The 23402-nt window shown below is 39.7% G+C and overlaps 1 protein-coding gene across 1 annotated transcript; it reads left to right on the top strand.

Moving 5' to 3' along the window:
* Positions 1 to 2413: 2413 nt before the first annotated feature.
* tspan17 (tetraspanin 17) lies at positions 2414 to 22445 on the top strand. The gene is made up of 8 exons (XM_046030474.1): positions 2414 to 3149; positions 11712 to 11762; positions 13565 to 13711; positions 14549 to 14719; positions 15178 to 15303; positions 15915 to 15962; positions 17554 to 17670; positions 17934 to 22445. Exons 1-8 carry the CDS (start codon positions 3063 to 3065, stop codon positions 17997 to 17999), a joined length of 813 nt encoding a protein of 270 aa, XP_045886430.1. The 5' UTR covers positions 2414 to 3062; the 3' UTR covers positions 18000 to 22445.
* The last annotated feature ends 957 nt before the right edge of the window (positions 22446 to 23402 follow it).

Below are 23402 nucleotides of genomic sequence, written 5' to 3'. Positions count from 1 at the left end.
AATCAGAACAGAAGAGTAGACTGTTTTGATGTTTAATCAGCGAATCAACATCACCTGTGTGTAACTGTATCTGGGTAAATTGCTCTGTCATTGAACCCATTTACACCTTGCATTGTTATGCATCTGTATCCAGATTGTATCTAGATATGATGTGTCTCCAGTGTCCACAATGTGATCTTATTGAGTATCTGACAGGCAGGTATGTAAACTATACTCATCATTTGTATCATTTTCCATAATGGGTGTATGCGTGGACAAAGACACTGGCCATGTAGTAAGTGTTGTTATTTTTTCATGTTTATTATTTGTTGAGGAGATTTTGTTTTACAAAATAGTGTTCTAAAAAATAATAAATATATATTCACAACTTTGATCAGGCATTGAAAGTCTGTATCCTGGAGGATATGTTGCCTAGATAAGGGTATAAAACAATGATATTTCTGTACCTGCTTCCAGGTACTTTTTTTCGTATCACCTCACCTCCCTCAAGGTTCCAACCAAATTTACAAAATATCCATCCAACGAGCTACTAAGAACGAGATTCGGCATGGATCATAATAACTGTACCTTTTGTGAAATTGAAATTGAAACAACTGATCACCTGTTTTTCCACTGTATGTACTGGGCCAATGCCTTTTGGGAGGACTTACTGGACTTTCTCTCAACCAAAACCCAACTACTTACTCCTCTTACTAGAGAAAATATTGTGTTTGGTGTTACTATGAAGGACAATAAGACTGACTTAATTTTGAACAATATGATATTGATGGCAAAGTTTTTCATCCATACCTCCAAATGGAGAAATACAAAACCCCTTTTTTCTGTCTTCAAGTGGGACATTATCGCCAATCATCTTTGTGCTTTAAAACTAATGAAAGGGAAACATGCAAGATCTCTCCTCCATGCCTATAAGGAGTCGAAGATGTTTGTGGACCCCTAGTAACCTTTTATTTTATTATTTATCCTTTTTTTTTTTCTCTTTCTTTTTCATATATTTATTTACTTATTATTTTTTAATACAATATAAGTTATTATAAGTTATTCTTTCTATCTTGTGTGACTTGTATGCAGACTGAGAGGTCTTAATGTCATGTCTTCTATGCCTTTAAATTGTAAATGAATCTTGTCAATCAAAAATAAAAAAAATCCTTCTTTCCTTCGTTCCTTCTTCGATTCCTTGATTCCTTCGTTCCTTCATTCCATTCCGTCCTTCCTTCAATCCTTCCTTTATTCCTTCCTACCTTCCTTGATTCCTTCCCTCCTTCCTTGATTTCCTCCTTGAGTCCTTCCTTGAGTCCTTCCTTGATTCCTTCGTTCCTTCATTCAAACCTTGATTCATGGATTCCTTTCTTGCTTCCTTGATTCGTTCCTTCATTCATTCCTTCATACCTTTCATCCTTGATTCCTTCTTTCCTTGAGTCCTTCTTTGATTCCCTCCTTCCTTTCTTCCTTCCATCCTTGATTCATTCCTTCCTTCCTCACCACCACAAACACACCGCAGCAATGACAGGGACGTGCAGCCAATATGGATGAGGATCAGTGTCCAATACGTAACCACCCTTTCGGTTTCAGTCTCACCAATGCTGTTGTGTTGTGCTGAATTGCTGTCGTGTTGTGCGATGTGCTGTTGTGTTGTGACAATTTGATGTTGTGTTGTGTGGCGATTTGCTGTTGTGCTGTGCGATTTGCTGTTGTGTTGTGACGATTTGCTGTTGTGTTTTGCACTTTGAAGCTTTGTAGCTGATAGTATGCAGAAGTAATGCAGCTAAACCAACATTCACAGTAATAATAATCTAATGATAACATATACGTTAAACATTAACAGGACACATTTTTGTGCTTTAAGTATTTACTTTTAATACTTTAAGTACACTTTCCTGATTATACTTACACACTTTTACTTAAGTAGCATTTTCAAAGCAGTACTTAGCCAGTGGTAATAGAGTATTATTACAGAGTTAGTATTTTTGCTTAGTAAAGGATCTGAATACTTTGTTCGCCAGGTGTTAACTCTGTGTTAGATATCACAGGTATTATTCAACTCAAGAGTGAAAGGCATGCAAGAAACTGCAAATATGTTGCAGCTTTACAGGAGGTTTGGGAGCCTATATATACACAAGCTGAGCAATTTCCCTTCCACAGCTCTTCTCGTTTTATTTTATTTTACAGATTTGTGTTGCCAACAATAAATTGCACCATAAGATGAGAAGTAGGCTTAATTAGTTGTTGTTGTTTTGGATGGGAAGATTAACAACAATGTGGTCTGTGAAACATGTGAATAAAATACTGTTCATCCTTTTCCCTCAGTTTTGCATGAATTTGATGAAACAACTTGGCAATCCCTGCTGCACCTATTGCATCTATTAACCTGAAATACCACGTAACGTTATAGCGCTCTAGCAGTCTCTTTGTGCTCAATTTAGGGCTGTAACATTATGCATTATGGTTATAACCATAATGTTACAGAACTGCAAAATGAAAACCTTCATTGAGACACAAGAGGCCGCTCTTGAGGTGAAAAGGGCGAAAGCCACCGTAGCGCTTTCATCGTTTGACAGCAGGGTTTGTTTTACAGCACAAAACAACAAGGATGAAGATTTCAAGCGACGATGCGGCAACAGAGATAACCGAGGAGACGTTTAGGTAGCTGAAAGCCTGTCGGCTTTATCTCTGTCTCCAGGCGTGTGCTGCGAAATTATCGCCAGGCAACTTGAATATCGACTAAACTGCAGATGAACGTCTGTGCCTTAAGTGTCGCTGGATTTGTTGTTGTTAGCTGCTAATGCTAACCATAGAAGTTGCGAGCTAGCTGGCCTGGCTAGAAAAGATCCTGGCTAGAAAAGATCCTGGCTAGAAAAGATCATTAGAATAGTCGGACAACGTTATGTTTGATTTACATAATGCTGTCCGGCGAGTAAACTCGGTGTTGTGTAGCTGATGGAGCAGCTAACCTTGGCTTCAGTAGTTCAAGAACTGCATCATTGGTTAAGCGTTTGAAGTAACGTTACCAACCGTAACGATAGTAGCTAGCTTGCCAGTTAGCCACCACTTTCCTTGGAAGAATGAGTAGAAAACACCATCATATTAAAGGGGCAGAAGTCAGCTGCTGCGTGAAATACTTCTTATTTGGATTCAACATTTTATTCTGGGTAAGTAAATACAGTCTTTGTGCCGTTTGTTAGTCGGTATCCTAAGAACAATAACCCTAATGTTGCTAACTTAAAGTCTCATGAAATAGTCTGGTAAAGTTAGCTCAATGTTAGCACAGATGGTGTTGGCGACTGGAACTTAGACTGACTCTTAGCTTAAGTGATCCCTGAGGTCTCAATAATATGATCATTTAAGGTAGTTCAGCTAACTATAAAAACTATTAAATTAGTCTTTCTCCTGCCATATGTTTTTTCTGTTTTTTTTTCTGTGATGATTGTTGTTGTTGTTGTTGTTTGTGTGTGGTAACTTGCACAACAGATTAGCTTGTTAACGTGATTGTCCTAGAGGAAGTCACATTCTAGTCATGTTCATTTATGTTTTTTCCCTTTCATAATACTGGTGAAATGAACTGTTGTGGGCGTGGCACAAGTAACTTTATTACCAGTCATTTTAAATACTTCGTTGTCTAATTTAAGTTTTTAGAAGAGTCAAGGAAGCTCTCATGATGGTTTGTTGGTGGAGGCAGAAACTAACCATAGGTAAAAGCTGAGCTGATGTTAGTTTCTCTTTCTGCTCTGACTTGGCAGTGAGGATTGGTACCATTGTGTTTGAGTTTGAGAAATGGCTGTCTCATCTGTATTGTTTAGGTCAGTGACAAGTGAGCCTACGTCTCCTTTACAACACCCCCCTCCATCTTTGTCCCTCCTCAGTCTGAAAAGTTCCTCTGTTCAGTCTGCTTCACCCCTCCCTCCTCACCCGTCTGCTTTGCCTCTGTAGGGCTGGTGTAATATAATGTTTGTGGGTGAAGGAATGGCGTGTCTATGTGCCCCAGAGGGTCTTCCCACACACTGTTGGAAGAGAAGGGCCACACTGGCCTGAATACCACCCAGCCCTCCTCTTTTCAAGCACCCCCTTTCACTCCTTCCGCCACTATAATGCTCGGGCACTGTGGGACAGCATTGTTTGCCTCCCTCACACACCCACAAATGCACAAAGAGGGCTGGTAATAACAAAGACTTGGGGGGGGGGCTGAGTATGATTCTGTGTTTTTTCCCCTTGTATGCTTGTTTGAGTCTGTTCTGGACTCATCAGGCACATGGGATCCACATGCGACTGGCTCTCTCCCTCTTCCTCCTCCTTTCATCTTCACCACCTTTCACCTCAGTCCTCACCACTCCTTTTCAACACGTGGGAGTGTTACACTATATATCATGGTATGTTTTTTGTTGTGAAACTGAGGTGACATGAATTTCTTCCAAACATGCCACACATATATATTTAAAATTTTCAAACTACAATGCACAAATACATTTTACAGTTGGCCTCCCAAATGAAAAGTGCTCTGTAATTCAATCAGACTGAGCAATCAACCAGGAAATATTGAGTCATAGGGCTATAGCGTTGTCTGACTCATATTGTGCTCTTTCAGACTGTTTGACACTCAGGCCAAGCAAGTCCTGTGTCTGAGCTCTTTGTAAAACTGTGGAACAAGTTCCAGCTCGCTGGCTGTTTCCGTTAATAATCACAAGAAGATGTTCTCCTCTTGTCTGTGTGCCGTGGAACTGGATTTGACAGACAAGCCGGTGCATTGCCGAAATAGAGAGAGATGGGGTTTACTCTCCACAAATCAGCCCATTTGTCTTTCCTAGAGTGATCTTGTCAGACTTGAAAATGCTGCTTGAATTGAGACAGAATGCTTGTAAGACCCTAAATATTGTGAAGAAAATAGAGCAATAAAACCTAGTGCTTCTCCTCTGGGTGAATTCTTCCAGCGTCCCGAGCTCTCTGCTGACAGCCAGACATTCTCACCCAGTGCCTTCTCTCGTCCTTACAATAGACACATCCACTTAATTAATCACATTTTCTGCCTGAGCTGCTGAAATGTTCGGAGGCTCTGCATGCTGTAATTAAGAGCTTGTTAAGCTGTAACCAAGTTGCTGAGTTGATTGGATGCAGGCAGTATGTTATTAGCCAGCTCCAAGTGTCTGTTCACATTTGGCACTAAAATGCACATTTGCTGATCACATCACAGGTGGACAACTGTAAAGAACCAAGTGTGAAAGCAGCAAGACGCATTTGAAGGTGATCAGGGTTGCAGCGGTATACTGTGGTTAAAAATTGACGCTTATCATACCTTGTATATTTGCTTATCTGTGGTATTGAATTCTGCGGTATTTATTAAATATATATATTTCAAGTTTTGTGTCTGTCAGGACACACTATTTTGTGAAATAATAATAATAAAGCATTTGCTCAACCAAATATAACACTTCTGTTTTCATTCCTTTAAGGGTCGTTATGACTACAATGATAATAATTGTGTATAACTGTGATATTTTCTGAGATGATTATCGTACCATTAAAATCTTATTCCTTTGCAGCTGTATCGCTAGGGCTAGTTATCTGACTATCTGCGGATTATGGATTGTTGATCAGATGAAAGAAGAAAGTCAAAATGGGAATTTTTACTGCAATTTTTTGACAAAATGTTTAAGTGACTAATTGTGAAATTAATTGGCAGTTTAATCGATCATTATAATAAAAACTCTTAGTTGCACCCCTGTGTATAGCACATATGTCTCTATCCAAGACAAGACACCAAATAACAGCTGTTTTCCAGTCTTTGAGGACAAATACGTATGTTTTTCTTTTTAGTGTTATTTGCAGATAAACTCAAATGTGAACAGTGAGGTAAAGTCCACTTAAAGGGTATTTTTTTTGTTTCTGATTCATTCTGATTTCCGTTCTGATACTCTGAGTCAACTGCAGTCTGTCTCAGTTGGCTCTGCACAATATCTGGATACAAGATAATAGCATTAAACACAGGACCTAACCTTCTATCGATTATAGCCTCAGCCTCCAGTGATCCATTCCAGTTAGCATCACTGTGGCCCTGAAACTGGTTTTAGTTTCATGCTGTTGTAATTAATCAGCCAAATTGATACATTGATTTTGCTCCATCAAGTGTAGAGAAGGTTGAATGCAAAATACGTGTAAGAGTTTCCCTGCTGCGGAATCAGACGAGCGTCATATTTTATTCACCCGGTTGGCAGCGCTGATATCACATCATCTAGAAAGTCAGCTTTTTAGGGAGTCACTGAAAGGCAGTTGCACTTCAGTAAGTCTATACCGTGTGTGTGTGTGTGTGTGTGTGTGTGTGTGTGTGTGTGTGTGTGTCCAGGCAGCGTGGACCTTGGTTTGTCTGCTAGTTAGTTGAGGTTAATGGGATCAGCTGGCTTTGGGAGGCATCTTCTCAAACTATAATCTGTCTGTCCACAAGGACAGGAACCCCTCGCTCTGGGACACACACAATTTACAGCAGCGCTTGACAGAGAAATAACCAGAACAGGCTGATTTGAATAATGAGGCTGATAACAGGGACATCTAGTTCCAGGCTTTGTTTGTTTGCTCAGTGATAAAAGCACAGGGATTAGATAAAATGATAAAAAAAATATATATATATACAGAAGAAAGGGAAACAAATGACTTACGAGAGCAGGTGAGATTTAAAGAAACAAATCCTGAGGGGCTTTTAAAACAGCTTGTCTCCAAACAAACAGAAGCAATGAAGGATAAACCAAGCAAGAACACACAAAGACACAGTGCTGTGCTTGGTTTTACTGCTTAATTGTTGAGAGATACAAACAGATCTAATGTAGAAATAGGCTATGTTTAATTTTTTTAGTTTGCTTAAGAGCTGCAACAATTAATCGAATAATCAATTAGTTGTCAATCATTAAATTAATCGCTAACTATTCTGATAATTGATTACTTCGAGTCCCCTTTTTTAATAAAATTCCCTGATTCCAGCTTTTTAAATGTAAATATTTTCTGGTTTCTTTCTTCTCCTCTATGATGTAAACTGAAAGTCTTTGGGTTGTGGACAAACCAGACATTTGGGTACATCAACACTAATAGGCATTTTTCACAATTTTCTGAATCAATTAATCGAGAAAGTAATTGACAGATTAATCAACAATAATAATAAGGGTTACAGCCCTAGTTTACTTTTTATCTACTACTCAGTAAAACGCAATACTTATCTGGAGAGCATTTTTGCCTCAGGTCAGCATTGACAGAGTTTAGCACACAGGTGTTTTTCAATGCCACTGACTGACCTAAATTTGAGTCTGGCTGCCTACATTACACTGTGGGAAAAGTTGGATAAAAGGAAATAACACAAGAACTGTACAAAGGCAGGTTCAGTTCACTTTCAATGTACTCATTCAAGTCAAATTCACTTCAATACAAACCTTATTGTCCCATGAGAGAAGTATGGTTTCCAAATAAGCCTTTAAATGGGCACATAATACGGGTACAGAAAATGCGAATACAGGAACAAACTCTTCACAATACATTTTAGGGATATGTTGAAGCAGCATAATGATCAAAAAACAATGAAGTTGAACTTGGATTTTTTTGCTTAAACTTCATACATTTTACTTAGCTTTAGCAGATGCTTTTATCCAAAGCGACTCACAATTGCTATATATGTCAGAGGTTGCACACCTCTGGAGCAACTAGGGGTTAAGTGTCTTGCTCAGGGATACGCTGGTGGATGTGTCACAGTGGGGAGTTGAACCCAGGTCTTGAACCCAGCTTTCACACCAAAGCCATGCATCTTATCCACTGCGCCGCCACCACCGCCATGGTTGTGATTTGTTTTGCCCAGGCTTCTGACCTCTCTGAAAAGGGAGCTCAGTTATTGTGTGTTTTATAAATAAAGTTGAAAGTGAAACTATTTACTGACTGAGAAAGAGACTGAGAAATGGTGAAAGAAATGGTAAGCTGAAATGACAGGGTACCAGGCGTAGCTGTCTCACTTAATGCTGCCTTCGGGGTCACCGCAAGCTGTGGCATGGAGAAATACAAACTGACGTGCATTGAAGTACACTTGACCGGAAATAATAACAAAATGGGCCATATAACAGATTTGTTTTTCTGGTGTGTGGCTGGTGTTTTATATTCGAAGCACCAGAGTGAAGAGGCAGTTCTTTTCTTTTGGCTTTTATTGGATAGTTCCCAGTAGAGAAGACACAGGGTGAGATGGAAAGAGAGAGTGGGATACTGAAACCCCCCGTGCATCCTGTAATTGATGATTTGAGCAAGTAGCCAGAGTAGTTGTAATTTATTTTAAGTGCCTATACTTTACATGGAAAACTGCAAAACAAACAGTATGACACATTACAACATTATGGATTCTGTGCTCTTTGTCCCCTAAATGTTGCATTTCTATATGTTCCACAATATAATTGAAGCACTTGAAGGCACCACTGAATTCTGGAGATGTTCCCATTCAAATACAAGCTATTCTTCATCATCATCAAGTGTTGCATAGATAGTTTAGAAAATACACGGTTTCATGTGTGCCAGATATTATCCAAAGTGTTATCAACTCTTCTTAATTTACTGTTTAGGACAGAGCTATGGGAATAAGACAGAAAGAACATGAGCTGTTGTGTCAGTGGGCCGGCCGTTACTAGCAAAATGTCTACCTTCAGTAAATACAAAACAAAATCTCGGTAAAACCTAACTTTTCATATGTTTTGTTCCTATTTTAAGCTGCAATAAACCGCATTAGTGTAGCATCCTCAGTGGGACTTCTGCAGATAGCACATCAAATCCAAAATGATAAAGGCACATAATTCTCCTGAAGTTTTCAAAAATCAAACCACTTTGTTTTGAGGTCACCATGCGGACAATTTCAACTCCAAGGGGTGCTTTCCTGCAACATTAATTTTTGGGTCCTGTGCAGCTGGATTGTCTCGATTAGAAAGAAGACGCAGGTTCACTTTAGCCTTCTGGTTCTCTCTAGAACACTCCTTCATGGTCTGCGTTCCGTGAAAGTTTACAAGCTGTGAGTTGGAAAGGAAGAAGTATCAGGAAGTGCAGCCAAAAAGCCACACCCTGATTTTATAAAACATACAGGTGCTGTGTTGTCCCACAAGGATTGGCAACACTTGAGTCAATGACATCCAGACATAATTTATTTTTCATTTGAATATAAACTATTGCGTGTGCTGCCTGCCACCTTAACTGCTACCACATACAACTATAGCTTGTACTGTGTACTGTATATTAGTATATAGTATTATACTATACTGACAGGTCTCGCCGTCGGAGAAGGTTTTCATACAGTAAATATGGACATTGCACATTAACATAGAGCAGGAGGCCAGTTTGTCATGTGATGTTGTGAAAATTATTTTGCAGAATACTATTACGTGGGTTTTTTTGGATTTTTTGAGTTTTTTGAGTTTAGCTCTTGGAGAACAAGGCAGTGTGTTCACTGAGGAGCAGTACAAATACAGAAACAGTACCACAAAGATTAACATGCAGAAAATTTTCCCCCCTCCTTTTTCAAATCCAAATATGGAGAAATCTTTGTAATTATAAAGTTGGCTTACACAAAGAGCCATACCAGAATACTAATGAGTCCCTGTCATGGCCAAATTAAATTAGTTGTTATTTACATTTTGAATTAACTGTTGTCCTTAATGTACATAGTAGATTCCTATCTGAAGCTTATCTTCAAAGCACTACTTAAATACTATCCCAGTTTAAATTTTCACAGTGAAACATCAAAGAATACTGGCAACATTTAGACAAAAGTCTTTCTTTGGTATAAAATGACAAAACCGGTAGTTATTGAATGTGAATCTATAATTAACTGTGATTAAGTGTTCACAGTTGGTATTTATACACAAGGATCTAGGGAACCAGTCTGTAACATTATACTTTAGATGCAGCTGTGTCAACGTAGTTTCCAGGCTGCAATGGGAGAGTTGTTTACTCTGTGATGTTTTGTGCTCTCTTTTTAATCTATGTGGATTATTTAAAGTCAAAGGGTGAATGGTTTAATACTCCCACTCTGTCAGTCTAATCTCTTCTACCTGACCTACACCTGCTTACCTCGACTCTACCTGTGTGTCACTTTCCAGCTGAAGCCGCCACACCCTTTGCTACCACTGCTTATGCAACTGCCAGGGCAACCCCTCACGGTTACTGTTGTTGTTTGGCATACCGTCACATTGTTGGTCTTGCTATGTGTGCTGACGGATTGCCATCAGTTTACCTTCTTTCCCCGATTTAATCAGCTTCCCAACAATACGATTTATCACAATTTCAATGGAGCTATTATATTCCATGCTCTGCCGTTATAGTGTGCCTCAGTTAAATTCATTATCATCCCAAATCTCTTACGAATGGCATTTTGGTGCAGCTAAGCAGTTGATTAGACAATAACATTATATGAGTAACACCACACTACCCAGGAATGGATGCTTTTTTTTCTTCTGAAATATAGTCTGATTTGCAGTCTGAATCCTAAAGTCTTACTGTTTTGTTAAATTGTTTTTACATAGAGTGATCCAGTTCCAGTACTGTCGCCTCTCAGTCACCCAGTGCTTTTTTAATGTCTCTTTTTTTTGGCCTGTTTTAAACTGTGAGCCCCACATTCATGCTTCACTGGGACAGGAGGCTAACGGGGAGGGATTTTCCTTAACTCTCAGGATATCCGATCCTCCGACCTCCTTAAGCAGACCAATGCAGTTACTCTTAACCCGCAGTAACCTGCGTGCAGATGTAATGATTCACTCTCTCCACAGCAAGTTAGAAGTAGTGTTCGACAGAAATGGGTTTTTCAGTGACTGATACCGATATTTAGAGAGCTGTGCCAATATCAAAACAAAGAAAACTCATGTATAATTCCATTATTGCATGCAGAGTACAGTCTAATGTACATGGTTATCTTTGCCAGTAATGTGTGTTTTAGATTTTTGTTTATTAATGAAATACAAAAATAAATTGGGTTATGCTGCAGATTTTAGAAAGTGACTGGTATTGCACATTTTGTCAGAAGTGAGGTCATTCAGCTGTATTATTCTCTACAGTATAGCCAGTAATGGTTTTAGATTAGGTTAGATGTCATTTAGGATGGGAGAAATGTGTTAACATTTAGAAAACACGATGGTGACTGAGGGAAAATTAGGGCTCGAAACTAACATTGTTCCACAACAGCAACACTAAAAAAGGTGCCTGCAGACGTGCCTGCAGACATTTTTTCAATGTCGGCCTCATAAGTGCAGGGATCGGCCAGTGCCGATTATCTTAAAATGCCAGATAATGGCACGACATCTTCTCAGGATTTTTGAAAAACCTCTTTCTATAAATGATTGGATTCTTTGTTAACTCATCTTCCCGTTTTAGACGATCATACATGAAAATATATATTTTCACTGAGAGATTTATGTATTTGTGTTTTGATGTGGGTAAGGCTGTGTTGGAGAAAGGTGATGTCATAAATTACTATGGATCAAACATTTTGACATTATAAAAATGTGTTGGGTTATTTTCATATGTTGCCGGAGTGACGCCACTGTAAATCAAATGTGATAAACCACAGTCACTCAGTCCCGATAAAATAAGTTTTCGAGTGTTAAACTTCTGTTAATTTGTTACTGAGAAAATATTTTTATCTGTCTTTAAATACCAATTTTTTCCCTTGTTTTCACGGCTTTCAGTCTGACAGTGAAGCCTCTTCTTTGTGCTTTGTTTTGCAGTTACTAGGAGCAGCATTCTTGGGCATAGGCCTGTGGGCATGGGCGGAGAAGGTAAGTGTAAACACATGCACGCAAACACACACTTCTGAAGTACAACACCGTTGCCTCAACAGCATAGCTAAAATTCTTTTGCATATTCCAGTGGGAGTAAGCTGAAAGAACAATTTACAGGAGAGAGTTTAGATGAAAACAGGGCTTTTGAGAGAAGTGGTGTGGAAAATAATGGCGCCATTTCTGTAACGCTTTGTAGCACTTAAAGGCATATTACCCAATACTGGTCCTGGTAAACATTTCATAGACGTCTATGGAAAAAAATTATGTTGCTGCAGCTTAAGTGTGATGTGTGACTGTTTAAGTTTTGTTGGCCCAATAATATTTTTTTCCAATATTTGCAGAGTTTAACAAGCTAGAAATAGGCACAGCAACAAATCAGGAGCCATAAGGCCAAAATTACAAACTCATTTGACTCATAGCCACCAGGAATTTAATGTCTTTGCCTTGTCAGAAAATGAATGGCTCAAATACGTAGAATCTGGTTACTGTTTATTGTCCACAGTACACTAACTACAAAGGTCAGGTGCTGCCATTAACCTCTAATGTGCAGTGAAACATGGCCACATTTCAAACACCTCCCGATCCAGTTAGTAGTCAATTTGTTCATTAATTATATAGAAATTGTACCAGTCGGTTCAGTAAATGCTGCACCAGCGCTGAAGCAATGTACTGATTAGTAACGTCTGGTCATGAACTCTGTGAAATAGGCCTGCACCGGAGTACCTTGGTGGAACAGCGTGAATAATTTAAAGGGATTAGGCCAAATGATGAATAGTGGGTATTGGAAAGGAATAACGGGGAGTTTGGGTCTCAGTGACTAAGATGATTAGTTTCTAGCCTGCTGCGTTCAGCCAGACTACATTGTTTCTGGGCCTCATGTTTAAATTCAAATGAAGGCACTTTATTCTGCACCAGTGCCATATGAACACAAGAATGCAGTTATGCCTCTGTCCTGTAGTTGTCCCTTAGCTTAGTGCAGTGGGAGCTTAACTTAAGCAGTAAGGGATTTCAGCTTCGGGGGCTTTAGCTGCAAGTGTTTGACATGTGTGCTGTATGTGACGAGCAAACAGGATGCCAGAACTGAGATCCGGTGCCCACATAACATTGGCAGGGATCCCTTTCAAGATGAGTGAGAAATATAGAACGAGATGTAGAGGGAGAGATCATGCGTGAACCAGAACACACATTATATTTGAACAAGCGTATGTGCTCACAAACTGCGCCTTCCTTGTGATGATGCGACCCGGTGACATTAGCTCATCTTCCAGGGGGCACCCTCTTTGGCATCACGTTTGAGAAATGTGTCCGTGCAAGGCATGATACAAACCAGAGGCTGACGGAAAACGTGGTGGACACACTGTGGCCTCCGGGCTATGAGGGCAGGATGTGCAGAGAGGAAGGACAGATGTCTGTTAGTGAATGTTTGCTGAAGCCTCTGAACGGTGCCTCTTCTGATAAAAGTTAATCGCTTTATGGGCTGGACAGAGATCTGATAGAGATCCCCTCTGGGGGTTTGCTGTTTTATTTGGAAAGCATCATATTTGGTAGATACTATTCTAATCAAATAACATCGTTGCCTTTTAATAGATTTCTCTGTCTCTCTGAACAGGGCAGCCCCAACTGGCCTCTTGGCTGTGTCATTAGTGAAATTCTCACAATTTCTCTTTGACATCACAAGCTCCTCTTGAGGTTCTGTGTGTTTTTGTAGAGCGAGACCCTGCAGAGAAGGGAAGGATTGATTTTGGAAGTATTATAGTCAGAATTTTAACCACTCTCTTTTCTTTCTTCCTTCCCCTAAGGGCGTGCTGTCCAATCTGTCATCCATCACGGACCTTGGCGGCTTCGACCCTGTGTGGCTCTTTATTGTCGTCGGAGGGGTCATGTTCGTCCTGGGCTTTGCTGGCTGTATCGGAGCACTCAGAGAGAACACCTTTCTGCTTAAGTTTGTAAGCCAGCCCCCGGGCTTTCCGAGCACAGACACCATTTTGAGCACTTCACACCCCTTAAGGGCTGCAGTTCACACCAGAGCTGAGGCTGTCGGTGGAGCAGGTGTCACTTTGACTCACCCGAACCAAATGCTGTGGATGCTTGCATAGCACAAATATGTGTTATCTCATCACTAAACCAAGTCCTGTTTCATCAGAAGCCCTTGATCAGAACTACTGATCTGTGCCTCATAAGCCACTGAAACATTTTCTCTGTGTCAAGTAATATTTTTTTCTACATCAGCACTTTTTGCTTTTAACTTTTGATTTGCAAAAAAAAGCTCAGAATTCTTCTGAAGCCCAAAGCCATGACACCGTTTTGCGAGGTGTATGTGGGTACAGCTGTATTGACAACTACATGTGGCTGACGGAGACAAACCTGCCTCGTTGCTGGCTGCGATTCTGAGTAGCTATTAACTCCAGCCGATGTCCATTAGCAGCAGTAAGTCAGGCGTCAGAGTGAGGAGCTAATGTGGCTTTTGTGCATTTATCATTAGCCCCGTCTCCTTCTACATTTACTGTAAAGGGAGGATATAACGGTACCTCTGGGACTGCGGTTTGTGTTGCCACACACTCACTCAGCAATCAAGACAGGCCCAACAATCAGACCTGCACAGGGACATTACATCAGAACTGTTGTCAATTCTTTCACAAGAAATGCCTGAAAAACTGTTATCAGTGTTCTGATCCTTTACAAAACTAGATTTTCTTGGGCACACCCAGATTGCCTGATTGAAGTGACAGATGTATTGTTTTCTGTTTGTGTGTTTATTCTGGTCTGCGTCATGTCCTTTCCAGTTTTCTGTGTTCCTGGGTTTGATCTTCTTCTTGGAGCTAACTGCGGGGATCCTTGCCTTCGTCTTTAAGGACTGGATCAAAGACCAGCTCAACTTTTTCATCAACAATAATGTCAAGGCCTACCGCGATGACATCGACCTGCAGAATCTCATTGACTTTGCCCAGGAATATGTGAGTCCACACTTACTGACTATAACTTGTGTGGCTAGATCAGTAAAACATTTCTTTTTTTTTTATCAAACTTACCTATAACAGCTCATGTTTCTAGAGAAGTCACCCCCTTCTCTAGAAATGTTGTTTATATGTGTTCAGCTCAGTTCTGGGCAGGGAGCAGAATGAGTCAGTCACTGCAATTGTGGAGTAAATCTCATGATTAATGTGATTGTATTTCCCTCAAATGATTATCCAATTATATGAATGAAACAGTTTAGATAACAAAGTTCCCATGTGTAAACACTGGGCTCTGTCATGACGCACTGTAAAGGCGATTAGATCCGTTGTTTGTGCCTCACTATCTGTAGTCGGTACCCACCCAAGCTGACCTGAGCCAGGCTCTAAGGAGCTGTTTCAAGACCAAATCAGAGAAAATAAATCTGTTTATTAACAGCCTGTTGTTGTTGCTGTCACAGTGGTCGTGCTGTGGAGCTCACGGACCCGACGACTGGAACCTGAACATCTATTTCAACTGCACTGATCTGAACCCCAGTAGGGAGCGCTGCGGAGTTCCCTTCTCCTGCTGTGTCAAAGACCCTGCAGTGAGTCATTCAACAGTAATAATACATGGTTAATAGGGCATGATTACATCATACAGTACATCATAGAAATGATTCATGATCGAGTATAGAGCTATAATGAGTAGTTGATCAACTGAAAATGAATCGGCATCTATTTTGATAATCAAATAATCGCTGTAGTCAATTCTTAAGCAGAAATGTCAAGTATTTGCTGATTTCAACTACTTAAATGTGAGGATTTGATGCTTTTTTGTCCTATATGATAATAAACTGGATATGTTTTGGTTATGGACTGTTGGTCAGACAAAACATTTAAAGTCATCACCTTGCACTCTGAATAAATTCATATTTTTCACTATTTTCTGTTTTAATTGAGAATGAAAATAATTGTTAGTTGCATCCCTAATATTTTTTTGAAGTTGCAGTATTCCTTCTAGCATTTAAATTTATTGTGAGCACTTGTAGAGTTGATTATTGTTGATTATCGATTATCGTTGAGATGCTCTCTCCAAAGCAGTCAGTTCTTCAGTCATTGATTGAGTTATTTCTTCTCTCGTCATTCAACGTCTCGTACACTGTGACCAATAGCTGCAATGGAAGGGAAATCACATTTTTGTTTTTTGTTCTTACAGGAGGATGTGATCAACACACAGTGTGGTTATGATGTTCGACTTCAAGGGGTTTGTATTTCTACACGTCTCTGCCACCTCTGTAGATCTCTCTATGTACTTAACCCTATATTTTGTTTTTACATCACTCTTCAGTTATTCTCTTTTCAGGACCTAGCTCTATAAAAATGAATATTGTGCTTTATATTTTTCAAATAAATCGAGATAATTTAAAAGTCTCCTAAAGTTAGAGCAGTTTAACAGAACTCATTCACAGTTCAGTCAGTGGCTCTAGTGGAGCATGATTGACAGGCAGTGCCAGCCTTTCTAGTTAAAATGACGCAAAGCTGCTGAGTGGAATTACTCTTGAGGGCAAGTTGATTGACAAGCAGCAAATCTGTTGAAAAGAGCAAAGCAGTTGTTGAGGTTGGAGTGGAAATCAGGTTCATTTGTATTGGGCTTGATAGCATGTCTCAAACACTCAGTAAAAATGGATTAGTGGTTGATATAAATTAACTTTGAATGGTTTTATAGCATCTTTACTTAACATTCTTGAGGAGAAAGATGTAGAAAAGTTTTTGGGGTTTTTTGAACGCGCACACACAACAATAATGTGTATTTAGCAACACAGCAATAGTGTATAGGGTTAAGTAGCACGTTGGCTCCTCTGCATGCTTTTTTCCTTAATAACAGATTGTTCTTCTAACGGGGATAATTAGGCTCCAGTTATAGCCTAGAGAGCAGCCTTACTACACTCTGTAATTGGCGACTCAGTGGGTTATGCCAGTCCATTCCCTTTTCCTCTGTGTGTGGGTGTGGTGGTTACAACTCACTGCAGTGCAGTCAGAAAGATGGCTGTTGCTAGGCTCACTGCAATACAGTGACGACCTGCCGCTGAGTTGATATGAATTAAATTTTCTCTGTGTGCTCTTCTCCTGAAGCCCTGGCCGTTGACATTTTGCTGAAACCATGTGCAGTCAGTTCCTGTGCACCTTGTTTGTAGAGTGCAGGCCGGGAAAGAGGAAGAGCAGTAGACATGGGGAGGACAGGCAGAGGGCTGAAATAGCTTCAGAGGAAGTTCACAGCCAGAACAACATAGTGTTTCCTGCCTTATTACTGGCTGCCAAGGGGCTCCCTCTACCTCCCTTTGGTTGAAATCTAGCTTTCAGGTTTTGCAGGAGAACAAAAGGTTTGCCTGGCTGACTTATCTTGAACAGTAACAAAGAAAGCATTGTATGTAGTCCTGTTCACGCCCATGTTTACCCCCCATTTTAGGGCCTTTACAGCTTTAAATTACACCTTTTTATTTCCATCGCTTCATCACAGATGAAGTGTACATCATCGGCTGAATCTGACAACACAAACAGCCATCTCTCCGGTAACAGGAAACAGCTTCTGCCTGTTCGTTCAGTCCTGACAGGGTCCCCAGAGAAACTGAATACACTGCTGTGATATCCTCCATGATGTCCAGACACTGACACGTTGTAATCCAAGAGTGACTCAGCCGTCACTCACTCCTCATGCCCTCCTCAGCGGTGAAGGAGTCTGTGGGCAGAATGCTATGTGGTGTTTGTTTTGTCTCACTTTAGTCGCAGGTTCAGATGTCCTCAAAACAATTTATTCAATATTCATTTTAACTTAATCTGCTTTTGTTTTTAAAAAGGAGCTGGACCGGCAGAAATACATCTATACCAAGGGCTGTGTGGGGCAGTTTGAGAAGTGGCTTCAGGACAACCTGATTATTGTAGCTGGTATCTTTGTTGGCATTGCACTTTTACAGGTAAGAACTCCCTGCTGCAAACTATTTATTTTATTGCAAACATTTACCTAATGAGACCTGGTGCATTTGAAATTAGGTGTTCGCCTAAGACTAACAATATGTCTTGGTTCTGATATTGTTTTATCACTGCCATCTAGTGGTGACAGCAGGTAGCATAGAGCAAACCCCTGCAATACAGCATTCTGTTCTCTCTCTCTTTTTTTTTTAACTAATATACTGCATTTTGATACTTGACCTAATGTCCTGTGTGGTTTCCTCCTCAGATTTTTGGGATCTGCCTCGCTCAAAACCTGGTGAGTGATGTCAAAGCTGTCAAAGCCAACTGGTGACGGTGACTGGTGGTGAGTGCAGGTGAAGTGAGGGAGCCCCGCCCCTCAGGCACAGCCCAGTCGCAACACAGCACACGAACCGTAGAGCCAAGAACGTTCTGTCTACTTTGCCATTGAGCTAAGCAGCACACACGCACTCTCACACTTGTATACGTGCAGACACAAAGAGTTTACCTCCCTGTTTATCAGTGACACTTGAAGAGGAAGAAGAATATCTCACACAAACCAAACAGTCACCACTTTGTCTACCACTCAGCTGGGATTTCAACCCAAATATACAGAGGACGGTCTTGCCTGGTTCAAAGTTAGATTTTTCTTCCGATTTTGTTCTTCAGACGAGTGTATTTATGGGGTACAGTTGCACAAGGACCCCTCTCTACTGGGAGATTGGAAGCCATGATGAAAGCAGGAGACAAACAAAAACAAAGGAAATGGAAGAGTGTGCTTCTTTTATTTTTTTTTTTGTTACATTGTCACAGAGCCTCTGTCCACTCAGTGAGGGGCTGAACATCTCCAACAAACAAGGCTGTTTTTAACATGCTTATCCCCACTTCCTGCTGCAGGGGAATGCGGATGGCTGGCCAGCTGGCCAACAAACACATGAATTCTTCTGGGTGTCCTTTTTCTCCATCGTGACCTTTAATGACCACTGAAAATACTCTGAACACTGTCTGGTCAAGTCTGCAACTACAGATCATTTCAGGCGATCTCACCTCAAAATGTAAAAAGTGCCATTAATTTCCTCTGTGTCTCCTTCCTGTTCTTTACATGGACTTTCTGCACCCCACCCCACAATACCTCAGGGCCTGGCCGAAAATATATGCTTTCTGCCACTGGTTAAAAGCATATCTATTTTTCTCCATCCATGTTTGTTGAATTTAGATTTAACGCAGAAAAACACTGACAGTTCCTTGAAAGTTGCCCTGTTCGCCCTGCGGTGATTGTATTATCCATTGATTTACTGAAGGATATTGTATTATATATTCTATAGAATCGCCTGGTGTGGTTAGGATTGTAGGTCTATGCTAAACAGGGAAAAGGGTTAAATGATAGTTGAGATTGATGTTTATCTCTGAGCATCCCTCAGGCACATGGGATTGCTGGTTTGGGGCCTTTTTACTTGATGTTATGTTACCACATTTGTCTTATATTTTGTTCGCTGCATATTGAAATAAGAACATATGTCTCTTTACTTCCTGTCCTTTCATATACACAGATTTTGATTCTGGGATCATTGTGGGTACCTGTTTTACCTCTGAACCATCAGTCAACTGCTTCTTATTATTGATGTTGTAGACCAAATAATATCAGCTGGCTACAAGCTAACTGCCAAGGTTTTGTCTCACTACAATTCTGATTTTGTTAGAAATGCCAAGAGTAAGAAGAAACATTTCTTGATAGCCAAAATGTGAATTTATTGTCCCTTTTTGTTTGGGAATTGCCAGCTGAAATGAGAAATCAAACAAAAATTTAAAATGTTACAGTATCACTTTTATCTTTTAGTTCAATGTTGTGTCTTTTGTTTGGACTGGATTTAAAATAGAGTAGTAAATACAAGCTGTTACCTTTTGATATTAGCAACAGCCTCAGTATAACATGAATGCTGCTTTAACTTTGACTATTAATATGTAGTACAGTAACCAAGCTAACAGCAAGTGTCACATGATGGCATTTGAACAATTTGCCATGTTATAGTTTCCAGACTGAGGGAATATTCTGATTATTTCTCCCAAGTTTACACTACTCCAATTATGTTGCCCTTTGTGTTGTTCATTATGGGGGAAAAAAACCCTCTTGGATCACATTATAGGTTGCCCTCACAGCTTTTCGTCGTGTCCATGATCCTCACAGAATGTAGTTTCTGATATGACTGGGTTCACTTGATCATGTTGTATATTTTTGTCTGCATTTAACCACTACAGTTGTTTCTGGTTGTAGCAGTATCATTCAGATACACTGCACAGGCAGGATTTGGGTGGGATTTACTCGACCACGCACACACAGCTCCATATACATACACACGTACACACAAAAGCATGTTTGGAATTGCAACGCACAGAAGTTGAAAGATGAGTAGCATTAATATTCTGTAAACAGTGCGCCGAAACTTTTCTTGCTTCATAGTCTGTCTGTAGAATATGAATATATATATATATAATATATATGAGCTCATTCAGTAACGGCCCCTTATCATCGCCTGCTGTGCGTACATGTCACATGTTGCTTTGGCAAGCACTCTTCAAAACACTACCTGATCTGACTGCACCTGTTTCAGAGCCTGTCATTTTGAAGTATTTTTAAACACTGTGCTCATTCTGGAGGAGGGAAAAATAGTGAAAACATGAGACAGAACAACAGTCATTTGACAAGGATGGATCCAGTGGGGCACAATGCATCTGTACAGGGGTGACAGAGTGGTAATGACTTCTCTCAGTTGAAATTAATGAGTTTCTATAGGAGGAGCTTATTCACAGCAGCGCTTTAGGTGTAATCAGTGAGTTAATCTGAGAGACAGTTTTTTTCCCTCCCTTCAGTTGCCATGTTTGCCTGATATCTGACATGATTTCCTCTCTTCTTTTTGTAATATTTTTACCCTGTTATTCTAAACATGTGTGGGCCTCTTTGATTCCATGTAAATCAATTGGTCTCACTCGAGTCTAGAAGATCAGGATGGAACCAGTGTTTTCTTTCCCCTCCACACCTTAATGTAGTTTAATCTTTTGAAAAGTGGGTTGAAGCAGATAATGTGTGATTCATTAGTTCAGCAAACCTTTTGAAGTATTTTCATTGTTTTTTTTCTTAAATTGCTTTTAATTGGAAGCGTTTGCTCAGGGTCTTAAACACCCCTTCCTCTCATACAAAAAACCCAAAACAAACAAACCCTCTTTGCTTATGCATGCGAGAAGATTCTGCGTTGTATGTGATAAAATGGAGGACCCGCTGCCTTTTGAGTGATGCTGAGGATCTGGCTGAAGGCAGATGGAGGCCATGGGTGTCAGTTCTGCTGCAGTACAGAGCTGCAGCTCTTAAACAAAAATCTCTCTCTCTCTCTGTCTGTCTGTCTTGTCTGTCTGTCTGTCTGTCTGTCTGTCTGTGTCTCTCTCTGTGCGCAGCCACAGCCATGTCTGGATGGATATGCCAATAATCAGACAGTCACCTTGGTAATAAGGACAATAATTCCATGATAATCGGCCGTAGCAGTGTGGCAGGACTTTAATATGCAGACTCTGCAAAGGTGACTTACTGGAGTATGTTTGTTTTAACAGCTTTTGGGTAATTCTGCCTTTGTATTCCTTTAATGTCGGGGAAAGGGGGAGGGAGAAATGATGCTAATTATGCTTTGTCCTTTATCATAATGGCCTTGCATCATGAAACACCCTCTTAATTTCTCTGCTTTCCCTGTGGGCAGTTAAATCATTCCCGAGGAGGAGCCTTATGCATACCATGAATGTATAAGTCTGTATCAGCATGGACCTGTTAGAAATTCTTGTTACCCTTATGCAGCACAATGCACAAGACAGATGAAGTTTGGGAATGTGAAATAAAGATGTTTAAATGTTGTTTTTACATTTTAAAATTTGTTTTAACATGCATTAAAGTAGATCATCATTCCGTTTGTTCTGTTCCCGGGCGTGTGTGCGGACCTATGTGGGGATTTTATATGCAATCACAAAGCATTTTAATCATCAGAAACTACCAGTTAATCTTAATCTCTCTTCAGTAGCTGTACACAGTGTGGAGGATTTCTAAATATCATTAAAATCACCACTTTCGTCCAGGTTTTGATAATCCAGTCTTGATATGAAACTTCTTTTGCTACATGTGAGTTTCTGAATGATTAGACTGAACTTTTAAATATATTTCCTTCATGCATATAATAAAAAGTGACTGTCATTGTGGCTCTGATAATCTGTCATGTGATCCTCTGCCAGCTATAAAGTCTGCTAATGTCTTGAGGCATTTGTGTTTATATTTCTTACAAAGATGAGTAGCACATCAGACGTTTTTCAAGTCTTACCTCATCGTGTGCAGACGCCAGTCACATCAGAGCACAGAAAAGCAGCGTAATTTACTTTTTTGTGTGCATATTAACAGCAATATCACAGTTGTTAGTACTGACATTTCCATACGAGGTCATGGCATTTGATCAAGACACAAGCGTGGGCTGACTGTAATGGAAAGGTGTTTTAAGTTGTTTTTTACAGATTAGCTCACAGTTGAAGAATATGAATACAGTAGTTAATGATCTTTTAGCCACACAGAAACCACTATAAATATCTGTTTAATCAGCTGGCCAACAAAAACCTTTCTTCTCAGTTTTACTAACAGTCCGCTCGGATGGGAAGCCTTGTAAGGAAATGTATATGAAAACTGTGGGACATGGTCTGTTACACTGTATATTGTGTTAAAATATGCCTCTCATATATTAAATGCTTTATGAAAACAGCAGTGTTTTCTTTTTTTTTTTAACTCAAGCATACTCAGGTGCTGTATTTATAGTTTTGACATAGTTTTACTTTAATATTTACCACTACGGAATGTGTGCTTCTACTATTCTACATTGCATAGGGAAATATTGTACTACACATACTATATATATACTATATTTGACATTTGAACTTACTGATTATTTTGCAGATAAAGATTTTACATAAAATATGATTTGTTACTGGCCATTAATTAACAAAGCAATACATAAAGTAATAGTAATAATCCAATAATGTTATGTAAGAATGAGTACTTTGACTTTTGATACTTTAAGTACATTTTGATGATAATAGTTCTGTACTTTTATATTTTACGTGAAGGACTTTTACTTCTTCGAGACTATTTTATACTGTGATACTGTGACTTTCACTAAGAATCTGAATACTTAATTAATCTAGTAATAGAAGATAATAACAATATGAATTACTTACTAATAATTACTCTGAATACTTCCACCACTGAACTCTGAGGAAAGAGGTCCAGCAACTATGAAAGAAATAAGGAACGAATGTAATTGTCGTAGTTAAACTGGAATGTTGTTTTTAAGGGTTTGTGTAATTAGAAGATGCTTGAATTTGTAATATGATGGATGAGTCAGCCAATAGAGGGAGACAAATAGTGGCTGAGTTCATACACTGACACACTTATGCTGTGACTTATCATATTTGAATCGCGTAAGGCCGTGGAAATGCAATGCAAAAACTGCTGATAGAAAAACAGAGATATAATAATCAAAGCAGACAGCTAAAGCATGTGTGTTATATTCTTGCCATTGGTTGCGTTTGGAGAGCACCTAGAAGCTACACAAACCCATTCACTTACCTGATATTACAGCTCTACCTTGATGTCAAGATCAAAGAGAATACATCCTCAGCAAAATTAATCAATCAACTTCAGAGACATTTTCTTTTGCCA

Source organism: Micropterus dolomieu, linkage group LG19 (genome assembly GCF_021292245.1).
Source record: "Micropterus dolomieu isolate WLL.071019.BEF.003 ecotype Adirondacks linkage group LG19, ASM2129224v1, whole genome shotgun sequence".
Taxonomy (NCBI): Eukaryota; Metazoa; Chordata; class Actinopteri; order Centrarchiformes; family Centrarchidae; genus Micropterus; species Micropterus dolomieu.
This window is presented reverse-complemented; position numbering and strand designations above follow the sequence as displayed.

Bases quoted from the DNA above. Each gene is read 5' to 3' on its own strand.
- tspan17 (XM_046030474.1), top strand. From the start codon at position 3,063: ATGAGTAGAAAACACCATCATATTAAAGGGGCAGAAGTCAGCTGCTGC. The intron at 15,304-15,914 runs GTGAGTCATTCA...TTGTTCTTACAG, and splicing joins GCTGTGTCAAAGACCCTGCA to GAGGATGTGATCAACACACA. The intron at 15,963-17,553 runs GTTTGTATTTCT...GTTTTTAAAAAG, and splicing joins ATGATGTTCGACTTCAAGGG to GAGCTGGACCGGCAGAAATA.